General features: G+C 37.2%; 1 protein-coding gene across 13 annotated transcripts in view; it reads right to left on the bottom strand.

The window, feature by feature from the left end:
* Positions 1–12,215, bottom strand: part of LOC142337356 (cys-loop ligand-gated ion channel-like) — a 94,453-nt gene that overhangs the window by 24,670 nt on the left and 57,568 nt on the right. For all 13 annotated transcript variants that reach the window (XM_075386562.1, XM_075386606.1, XM_075386560.1 and 10 more), the window contains 2 exons: positions 4,092–4,226; positions 1,205–1,405 (listed from right to left, as the gene is read on the bottom strand). In XM_075386562.1, the coding sequence (XP_075242677.1) occupies positions 1,205–1,405; positions 4,092–4,226 (336 nt within the window). The remainder of the gene's footprint in view (positions 1–1,204; positions 1,406–4,091; positions 4,227–12,215) is intronic.

Raw genomic sequence — 12,215 nt, forward strand, 5'->3', positions numbered from 1 at the left:
AGTTTACCTGAGCTAAGGGAAACGAATGTTAAGAGGTTTGTTTATTCGTTTGTTCAGGCAATTTTTTCCAAAATGTTTTCATTACTACACTTCTGTAGGTGTTTGGTTTTGCACCAATTTCTCAAAATTTTCATAAGTTCTTTTCTCTGTTCATAGGTGTGTTGTTGCAGATTGTTGTAGATTTGAGTTTTTTGAAAAAAATTTGGATTGGAATCAAGTTTCCTCCGACAGAAAATAATCTTGAGTGATCTGTTTATTTTATTATCGATAGGTTGTAGAATACTTTTGTTTGTTGCTTCGTAAGCTATCATTTGGAATATTTTTAAAAATGCGTTCAGGCGGTGGAACATAGCCGTTAACTGGTTTAATAAGATACATATCAGCTTCGAAGATATTTATTGGGCTTTTTAGTATTATTATCATGTTAATACTTATTAGAACCTATCAGGACTTGTAAAATTTTTGTAGTCACAATTGTTACCATTCCAAAATATCATGTACTGCTTATTAACAAGCTGTTTCTGGCGAGGCAAATGGCCAGATTAATAATTGTTCATCAAACCAATTTCAATTTGTTACAAATGACCAATTATTTTCATTAAAGAATTATATTGGTGTTTTAAAAAATCTAACGGGAAATAACCTAATTGATAATTTTTTGTTCTCATTCTGCTAGCTTCCCAGCAGGAAACTGCTGAAATATCTTCGACTCAGATGGAGCAATCTTTTACCCGGTTATCCTGCCCGTATATATCGAAAGTGTTGTAATGGTTTAATCTTAAAAAGACTGACCCAAAATTTCTTGCTCGCATAAGATTTGATAAATCAAATGATTCACAATAAGGTAATTAATTTTAACAAAAATTTGAATATTTTGCTTCAAATTTTTGAATTTCATTTTGTAAAATTGAGGATATGGCTAATTATTGGGGTACTGGAGTTTCATATTATTATAAAACGATTCTGTTTTTTTTATTTCTTACAATCCTCAGGATTATTTTTATCACACACTTTTCAGCACGCTATTGTCCCACCTTTTAGGATTTATACGTTGCCGCTAGTGGACAATTTGAGCTGATTTCATTCTCAGCATCAGAAAAAAATTGCCTGTATATGATTAAGGGTTGATATTGAGAGTCAGAACCGTACGTTTTCTAACCATAGAAAACATTCATAAAACTCATCCGTAGACTTTATGGTTTACCTGTACATCCCTGGGGAAGTCTTTGAGCTCCATGTTCTCATAGAACGATCCCTTGAGTCTCCGTCGGTAGATGACGATTGGATCCTTGTCTCCTAACTTGATGGTGTGCCACTTTTCGTCCCTGCCACCCTTGATCTCTTCAAGGTTCTGGATCTTCAACTTAGGATCCCACAGGTCACTCATGTTCTCTACTTGGCTGGCCTAGATCAACCAATTAGCATAGAAATGCCCAAAATAGTTCTAGGCTATGGTCTGAAATTATCAATACAACAAACAATGAAACTTTAAATGAACATATGAAAATATGTGCCTGAATTTTAAGAAGAGATAAGGACAAATGAAAGATACTTCTTATCTGAGATGGATGGTTCTTTCAAGTTTTCTCTAAAATAGAATTTGTCCAAAAAAGAACAATGAAATCAAATTAAGCGGGGTTTTTAATTGCAAAATTACAAAACACCTGCAAGAAATTGCTCATGTTCTGATCAAATGGCCTAAAAAAGAATTTTAACGAAGTCTATAAAAAGAAGTTTGACATATTTTTCAAAATATCGGTACTTCAAATTGCTCACTCATGTTTAAAATTGTACTCTACATAACAGCCGATTTTTACGCACTTCGAAGCTTCCTTTTAAAAATTTTTAATAAGTGGAGTGTCACTTTCTTGTTGGTAAGATGGACGGGTGGTGATTAAAGCTAGATTCAATGTTTTCAGTAGCGTAGCCCTATGGTAGGCATATAGGGACTGCCAGTTAGCTGGTGTAAATAGATTTTATGTTTTAGTGTAATTTTACGGCCGTTTTTTACAAACTTTTCAAAGAAGATTGTCTTGAACATAATTAAATTATCCTGGAGGGCTGTCTTAGGAAAACAAAACTTGAGAACTAATTGCAAATCTTGTTTCGGGTAAGATGCTCAGCGACGGAACCACAACAGCTAAAACTGAATTCTACACTCATCACGTGGCAAATTCGCGAAAAAGCAAATGGCAACCCGGACCTTGGTCGCAGTGCGTTTCAGCGCTGTACCATTGACTTTCAATTTTAACCAGTACTCAACCAGGCAAATAGAAGAATAAAACCTTTTGTCCGTCTGCCCAGACTACATTAAGAACCATCCCCCTCTGTCCCTCTTCTTCGCAGCCTCATTTACATTCTTGCTCAACACTGCACAGAATGATTCACATTTCTCTCATCATCAGACTGTGCATACAAAGAACTGACAGATTGCACATAGCAAATATTTCTAGCTCTATAACTAAACCATATATTAGTGCATTCACAACTAAACCACATATTGGTGCATTCACAACTAAACCATATATTGGTGCATCGGTGGAGGTCGGCGGAGGTTGGTAGCGGAGGTCGGTAGCGGAGGTCGGTGGAGGTCGGTAGCGGAGGTCGGTGGAGGTCGGTAGCGGAGGTCGGTAGCGCAGGTAGGTGGAGGTCGGTGGAGGTCGGTAGCAGAGGTCGGTAGTGGAGGTTGGTGGAGGTCGGCGGAGGTTGGTAGCGGAGGTCGGTAGCGGAGGTCGGTGGAGGTCGGTAGCGGAGGTCGGTGGAGGTCGGTAGCGGAGGTCGGTAGCGCAGGTCGGTGGAGGTCGGTGGAGGTCGGTAGCAGAGGTCGGTAGTGGAGGTTGGTGGAGGTCGGTGGAGGTCGGTAGCGGAGGTCGGAGGCGGAATTGTATGAAATGAAATGTCAATAGATTTGCTGTTTTGTGAACTCGAGTGATTCACAAAAAAATATCCAACATTTTGAGCATGTAAATAGCCTAAAATTTTTTTACCAAAATTTATTTATAATTAATGGAGACCAAATACTAAGTCTCAGTTGTTCTTGTGTAGTGATATGGCTCAATATAAAACTACTTAATGTCTTCTTAATCCACTAATACTTTTTCACACACGCTTACAACTCTATTTTTAAAACATAGGTCGTGAAAAACCACAACAAAATCAAGTATGTATACGCGACTTTCTGGACCTTGGCCATGTAATGCTCTACAAATCCTTTGAGTCTACTGATTGGTAATATTACTTCGCAGGAATTGAAAAAAGATCTATAATAATAATGTTTTTGGAGAGTATTGCTCGATACCACTTCTCGATTATTTTTGGTTCAGTTTTATGCTCGTTCATTACATACATCATTTATGACAAAATGTTTCCTTCTCTGTGCAGGAGTTTCAATTGAGTGTTAAAAACACATTTCCGAAAAAGTAGCGAAGAGAAAAATGCGCTTCAAATTGAAAATAAAGTTCTACTAATATTTGTTTAGAGAAATTATCACATTTTTGGAATAAAAAAGAATAAGGTTTTTCCAGTTGAAAAACTTTTTAATAAAAAGACATACGAATTGCAGTAAATAAAAAAATTTTAGTGACTAAATTTATCACTGAATAGTTTTTCTTAATTTTTCAAAAACGCAAAATCTTTCCCTAATTATTTTAAGGAAATGATTTCTTTAAGTGGAACACATTTGATTATCAAAGAGCTGAAAATCGATTTTCATGAAAAATAAGATAGCTAATGCAAGTTCCATCGAGTAAACCTTCCTTTCAGCTTTTGCATTAGCAGCTTAAAAATTAAATACTTTGCAACTTTGGTTTTTCGTAGTGGTTTCATTATTCCTTCCGGAGAAAATGTAGTTAGAAATATTTGAATTTTTTTGATGTGACTTCCTGAGATGCCTTCTGCCTTAGAAAATTCTGTTTTTTTTTTCTGTTAACTATCTCATTTTGTGTTTAATAAACTTATTTTTTTGCATCATATTCGTCCGTATTAAATATAAAATTATTATAGGTAATTATGCAGTAAAAAACCGCAATTTCGTACTTATTTAAATATATTTTAGTGAGAAGTTTAAAAATGCAAAAGAGAATATAACTAACATCAGTGAGTCCCTGCAGTTTGGGTTCCACCCATTTGGCTTGGATCAGCACCTCTGTCACGAACCTCTGCGACTTCGTGTCCACATCTCCCACAGTCAAAAAGGCGAACTTGACCTTGACCTGCCTGGGACTCATCTGAAACACGACAATGTCGCAACTGTGAGTCGCTAACTGTCGCAAACTCCAATGATAAGAGGACGAATCATCATGCTCCTTGCTATCCGAACGGCCGTTATTTTTCGATTGAGGTGAACTTTGCTTAGATATAATCTGATCACGCATTCTACTGTCTTTATGGAACACGAGAACTGTGTTTGGCTTGTTTCCCTTGTCTGAGCCGATTTTCTTATTTGGGCTGGTTTCAAGTGGAATTTGGCTCTCCACAGGTGCGCCAGGTATTTGCCCGTTCAAAACCCTCTCCAAAGGCGTTTGAGCATAAATTTTCTCAACCAAATCAAAGTTTGATTTAATTGTGGTCATGTTCTAACAAATCTCAGTAACATAAACATAAAATTGTCTCTTAACTTTGAGATTAGGTCAGAAATTTGGCTTTCGAAATAAACCTTCAAATAAATGGGTAGTTTGAAATTTGAAGTTTTGCTAACAGTTAATGTCTGCACTTTTTGAAGTTAGCTTGATTCCTAAGCGCGCTGCAACTTTTACTATTTTCAGTGGCGTCTTATTTGGGCAGAGAGTAAATCTTGTTTTATTCTCAGTATGATTTCCCACTGATCAATTACAAAGAGTTCCTCATTTTAATCTATAACTCGGTTAAGCCAACTCTCCTGGGTAAGGATAAATGGGGAAGAAGATAAATTACTTCAACTGATTTCAACAGAGATCATTACCGCCTCAAAACCAATTTGCCAAAAGTTGCTGCGCAATAAGCAAAGAGCATTAAATTTGACAAATAATCACTTCAAACTTAACCACAAAATTGTGGAAAAAAAACTGTTTGATCTGAAATTTCCCATCATTTTTCTTTTGGAGTAACTAAACTGACAATTATACGGAGACAAAAAGACGCGTCTGTTTTTGAATAAAATTCTCAAAGTATAATTTTGTCTTTTTACTATACTTCAGATAAATTTCCCAACTTTTTTTAAACAGTAGCAGGAAAAATAGGGATAAGAGCTCTTGCGAAACCCCACGCAAGCTCAGGTGTGACAATATTTACGTGGTGTGAATTTAAACAAAAGAAAAGCAATCATAAAAATATCAACAGACAATGGCAATCTTCGTTCATGTAAAAATAAGAGCTCAGTTTATTTGTTTTTTATTCGCAGACAATCTATTAACGAACAAGCAGCGACTGTAAACTGTAAAGCTTCTTTTTAGGGAATTCAAGACAAAGAAATAAATGAAAGTTTCTTAAGTAAATGAAAATTGTTTCAGGTAGATTTTGATTAGGAATTGCCCGCGCCATTTTAAAGCTTTTTATCTCTGATGCGCTCGAATAATGTGGTATGCCTCAAATTCAAGTGGAAATGGCTAAAAATGCAGCATTCATTAACTAAAATGGTGAAAAATAATTGACTTTCTAAGCCTTATCTCTGCAACGTTTCTATGAGAGCCTTTTCCAATTTCCTGTACGGAGATACAAATTGTTACCGGTGCGACAATGGATGCAAGTCATTATTTAAAGTTATTCAATGAAAAAGTGGCTATATCATTTTCGTTTGCTAATTTTGGAATTGGGAAAAGATAAGCAGCTTCATTGGAAGAAATAAATATTTTCAATTTAAAGGAAGTCATATTTTAGCAAAATGACCTGAACTTCGTTTTTGTCCATTAAGTATAATTGGCAACCGAACGGAAAAATTATTTTGCGGTGGTTTGAGTTGATTGCTGTGACTTCCTTGTTTTTGTTATCTTAAAAACAAAAGAAAAGGCCTCATTTAAAGCGAGCATATATGAAACGAACTGTAAGATGAGAAATGAAACGATAATCACGTCATTAGGGATTAACGTGGATGGAAACCAAATGGAGACTGACTCCATTCATTACAGGGTTCAAAAACTGCTAAGAACCAGTATCGGATACTAAGAATCAGTATCTGTTTTATGGATTTTATTATGACAATCCTGTCAACTGCTAAGAAATAATTCAACGGTCCTTAAACAACTGTCGATAACCTTTCCTTGTCGCTTAAAGAGTCATGAAAAAATATGTAAATTGATGAGAAAGAAATTGAAAAAATTTCTTCTTGTATTTAATTAGAGAATAACGACTTCGGGAAATTCTTTTTACTCCAAAAAATACAAGGTGATGCCAATTTTAGATAACAACCGACATACAAGGTAATGTATTCTAACTAAATTCGATTTTAAAAACAATAATGGTGCGTTAAAATTTCAGTAATCTTAATTGAATTATCATTACACAGAAATGCAGGAAAGTAGTATACTTTTGCCGCCGTTGCAAAAAGGCGCCCAATAAGTCTGCTAAAAATAAGAAAAACTCTCGTCGAGAAATGTCCTAATAGCCGAACAGTGTTTGCATCGAAAATAAAACAGAGCAAAAACGGCACAACATAATAAAAAAAATTAAGGTTATTAATAGGTTAGCATAAACAATGTCAGTTGCAAAGAAATGGAATGATATTCAAAATTATTCGAGATGCGATCGTACATTTAATTTGTTTTCTTAGTGATTTGTGCTTTCTTTCGTCTTGTTCTATTTTCTGGATTTAAGTTTTACAGCAAATGACCTAACAATAGAAGCCTAAAATTAAATGATAGCTCCGAGTAATTTTTGCAAATTTAATGTTCTTTGGGGATAGACAATTAATTCAGTGGTTTTTATGGATATGGTTTTTACTTAAATTGTGTTTTAGAACAATTGTTTACGCGGTTTATGACAAAACAGTATAATTGAGAAACGGTTTTTCAATTATGTAAAACCAAGTCTTCAAAAAAGTGCAATCTTCCTTTCCCTAGAAAACGAAATCTCGTCAATTTTTGATCTCTTTGACCAAGATCATCATTGTTTTTAAAATTTTTAAAACGCATGTTCCCAACGTGAACTAAATCCACTCAAAAACAAAGCAGTCGAAAAATCAAAAACCACTTTAGTGTCCATTATTACTTTGATTAGGATTTCCGTTTTCAACAGGATTTCCGTTTATTCGAATCGTTAATCTGATGAGAAAAAAATAACCTTTACAAATCTAAAATCATTGAGATGTTTTTGTCTCAGAACCAAGTTGCCGAAGATTGATATATTTTGTGATCTATCAGGTGAAAACTGGGATCTAAAACTTTCTCTTTGGATTTCTGCGACAACAAATTTGACGCATATTTTAAAAGCCGTACTGCTTTCGTAACAAAAAGCTTAAGAAAAGTGTCCAACCATTATTTTACTTTTCACATCAAAAGTTTTGATTTAATCACAAAGATTGTTGCAAATTTTGAAACATGTTTCCTTGACACCAAAAAGCAATTTGGTCGTTTATCCATTGTGTTATAAAGTCCAGTTTTCCCAGCACCAAAAGTTAAACAGCAAACCAAAAAATACAATAAAATAAATTAATTAGAAACGAAATATAATCAGAAACATATTCAGTTATGAACCACAATAGTTATGTCTTTCTCACGTAAAAATTGTTTTGACTTCAAATGAACAATAGAATGACCTGAACGCCTTCCTTATACATTGATGAATTCCGCTCAAGCTATTCAAACTAAAACAAAAGCAGTATCAGACTTATGAGGCTGCCAATTATTCAATCGGTAAAACTATGTTTAAAGTCCCCCAACGGTATCTGTGAAACAAATTCCCCAAAAGTGACAATATTGGAACCTGTCCCAAGATATGCAATTACTCCCTACCAAGTCTGACTACACTGAGTTAAATATCGGATGATAAACAACTTTTTATACAATCCAGCTCCCTCGGGAAATCAATATTGCATCCTCTCAACTTCTAAGAAAACCTTTTTTTTTCTCCCACAAATGTTTGGTTTGCCAAATGGCTTTGAATTGCCAGCAAACAACCTTACTAACGATCCTATCGTAACTGATTTTTGAAATTGAAGTTGTATATATTTTAATTGCGACATTTTTAAGAGAAAAGTAGGATTTCCCAAATTCTACACTCCTCCCTTCTAGACTATTATTCTCCCGAATAAATGCTAAAATTTATAAAAAGACTAATCACTATAATAACACCATTATAACCTCCTGTCCCATTTGCCTTATGATGGTTTTAATAGTGAGATACTATAGATTTTAGGCTCAAATCAGCATTTTTCACCAATCGTGAATCTTTAGCTAATGAAAACGCTGTCATCTTCGCTGGAAACGGCCTCAAGTTCCCAAATTTCTCCACTCTATGACTTCATCGATGACTGGTCAGCCTGTCGAAGAGTCTGGTAAGCCTGGTAAGCCTGTCTTACCGAGAGGTAAGCCAGCTGGTAAGCCTGACTTACCGACAGGTAAGCCAGCTGGTAAGCCTGTCGGTAGACTCCAGCCTCAGAGAATCAATGCTTTCTGCGTTAACTTTCGGCTGGAAGGAATTAGCTTTATCGTCCTCCTCTGCAATTCCACCGGATCACCGGGTACATAGTTAGATTTATTATTAACGTGTAATGACTTTTTAAATGCTACCTTTTAACTTTCTGACGTCTAAGTTAACTGAACTTAATGTTCAGATAAAGAGAGCCACAATGATTTGTTTTTTTTTATTTTCTCATCCTCTACACATTTTGTCCATTCCTCGATCACTTATACTGGTTTCATTTTTCTTAAATCTCATTATTCATTAGTGATTGCACGCAGAACAATCATTCACAAAGCTGAAAAGAGCTCGTAATTTTTCAACAAAATATGAACAGAAATCAGTTCGATGAACAAACAACGCGTGCTTAATTTGACTTCTACTGTATAAACCTCTCATTGTGTCAAAGCTCTAATTGTAAACAACACCTTTCATCTTACTAAAACAAACCCATTTCGAATGACCAACACCAACAACCATGTTCCGGCGTTAAAAACTTTGGTTGATGAGGGATTTTCTAATATCCAAATTCAGGAGAGTCTCGCAAACTATTACGAGTTTACTTCTGTAATTCAGCCTTTGTCGACCGATAGTTTAATATTTAACACATACGAGAATCACAAATTTCTCACCCTGATTGACGGCCTAATTAATTGGGGCCAGTTGAATAGCTCGTTGGCCGTCAGAAGCTTACTAGATGATCTGAGACCACGAGTTGTGTTCCCCAACCGAAAAAGGAATAGTCCATACTCACCTCCCTTCTGTGTTCAAACCTCCTATTCCAAACTTACTTCTTCTTCTGCTTTATTCTTGTGGCCTTATTTATCCATGCCTATCTTATATATCTAAAGAATTTTAGTTTTTTTTCCTATTGTTCAACGATCAACTTAACGTTTGGGAAATTTTCGAGAGGTTGGGATTTAAAAAAGATCATAAAGATCTTATATATACAAGTAACAATACATAAAAAAGTACAATGAAGCGCAGTTCTATACCAATTCCGCCTAGTAATCGGGAGGGGGTTTGTAAAAACTCTTTGAGTCACCATGCGAATTCCATATATCAATTAGTATTAATTTATGCATTGGTGGGGGGTTTGTCTTAGGCTAGCACTTCAGCTCTTTTAATCTATATACAATGAAAATCGCAAGTAACGCTCTGATTTGACATTAGATTGAAAGGGCATTTAAGGCCTGCCACATAGGAAGTCGAAGTCAGAGTACTCAAAGTAAAATGCAGGATAAAGTCTGAGTTCATGAATAATATCTAGGATTGTAGGGAATCCACAGGAAAACCCTGCTAATAGCTTCGTCCTTCAGCTGCATTTTCTCTACATCAGGCGTCTTTCTCTACTCCAAATTATTGCTTGACCAGGCGCCTCTGCCTTCTTCTTCTCGGATCATTCCACAGGATTCCCGTGATCTTGCCAGACACTTCGAGGGAAACAGACTCAGGACACCTACCAATCAATCCTTCTCTTTCTCTCCAGGAGTCCAGTTTGGTTCTTCTGACGTTCGCCTTGATTGACCGTCATCATTGCTATGTTGATTCCCTGCTCTGTGCACAAAGTTAAATTCCTGAAAATTCTGATTCATCCGGAATTTCATCCCGTCCGCATCTTGTCGAAACATCCAACGTAAACTTGCGTGGTCAGTTCTTAGGACGAAAAGAACGCCGAACAGATTTAGTCAGTACAACTTCAGCGCTTGTATTACCGCCAAAGCCTCTCTTTTGGTTGTCGAGTATATCATCTCTGGCTTGCTTAATACGCTTAACAAAAACACCAGGAGTCGATCCACTCCATTGATTTCGTTGGAAAGCTCGGCCCCAATGCTAAAATTACTGGCGTCAGTGTCTATAATGAATGAGCCCGAATGGTCTGGGTACTGGAGAACGGGGGCAGTTACTAGCTCTAATCTCAACTGGTTAAAAGATACTTGCTGAGCTGGGTTCCACTCAAATCGTGCACTCTTAGTCAAATCAAGGGGTTAGGCGATGCTCGCAAAGTTCTTAATGAATCTTCGATAGTAATTAGCAAATCCAATAAAGGACCGGACATCTCTCACTGTCATAGGAACGGGCAATTTCTTAACTTTTGAAGTCTTCTCGGGGGTCGGGGAAGTTCCATCCACTCCGATGACGTGACCTAGGTACACCACTTGTCTCTGGAAAAGCTGACACTTCTTCGGCTTCAATTTCAAAATGGCGTTCCGTAGCGTCACGAAAACATCTTCAAGATGCTTTAGGTGATCCTCTGCCGTCTTGCTATATGTGAGGACATCGTCCAGAAAAATGAGGTTAGTTTGGTAGGGGCTCTGCTTGAATAGCTCATTCATAAGTTGTTGGAAGGTTGCGGGCTAATCGGACAGGCCAAATGGCATTCGGACATACTCATACAAATCTCCGTCTGGGGTCATAAAAGCGGTCTTATGTCTATGGAATTGCCAATATCCACTTGCTAGATCTACAGAAGACAAAAATGTATTTCCCCTCAAAGCATCAAACACTTGGTCTTGGTTAGGCATCGGGTAGGCATCCCTCACAGTGACATCATTCGGTTTCCTATAATCCACACAGAACCTCCAGCTCCCGTCTTTCTTTTTCTGTAGTACAATTTGCGCACTATATGGACTTCTTGATGGCTGTATCATTCCCCTCTCCGAACTTTTTATAATTTCTTCCTGAAAGATCGGTATCCTAGCTGGTGAGATTCGGTGTGGCGGTACCTTGATAGGCTTACTACCACCTGTTTCAATTCGATGCTCGACCACATCGGTATATCCCAGCTCGGAATTATCCAAGGCAAACACGTCTCTGTATTTGATGACAAGGTCTCGCAGTGCTATCCAATGATCTCCTCGTACTTCTGGGGCACATTTCGTCAAAATCTGCTCGGCTTCCTGTTGAGGTGAACTCAGAGGAACAACAACTTCGCCAGCTTGCATTATGAACTCAACCATTGACTTTGGACATGAGTTTTGTTGACTTCTAGTGACCCCTTCTGCTAAACTCTCCTCTTCCTCCTCTCCGTTGGGTCCTCAGTTGTCATCGTTCTCGACATCGCCGTCGTAGATACTCCCAGAGGGCATCATAACCTCTACCTGATCTTTTTTACCAACTTTTTCCAGGATTTGGTTGACAGCTTGCTTTTTTTCGGCTTCATAAGTCGGCTTCGTGTTACCATTCGTGCTATGTTACGACTTCGTGCGATGTTCCCGACAATTTTCGACTGTTCATGGGTACAATAGCTGACTCCACTGGGGCTGTCCACAACTGGTTGGTCTGCAAATTGTTTACACAGTTATGTTTTTGTAGAGTCCGAGAACCATTTCCATTTGGACTCCAGCAATTATAAGGACTTCGCACTCTTCATCAATGCCAGCCATTTGGAGATGAACTGTTACTGATCCTGTAACGTTTAAACACAGACCATCAGCTGCCTCTAGGAGTCCACGGTATCGCATCAGGTTCCTTAAGTTGGTCAAATGTGGAAGACCTTATCATATTGGTGGAAGCTCCTGTATCAATCAAAATCTCTATTGGAGTACCGTTCACTTACCCCAAAACTGTAATGCTTCCAGTTCGTGTGTCCGGTTCCCCCTTTACTGCAACTTTAGGTTTGAGAA

The sequence above is a fragment of the Convolutriloba macropyga genome, chromosome 1 (assembly GCF_964194025.1).
Source record: "Convolutriloba macropyga chromosome 1, txConMacr16.3, whole genome shotgun sequence".
NCBI classification, from domain to species: domain Eukaryota; kingdom Metazoa; phylum Xenacoelomorpha; order Acoela; family Convolutidae; genus Convolutriloba; species Convolutriloba macropyga.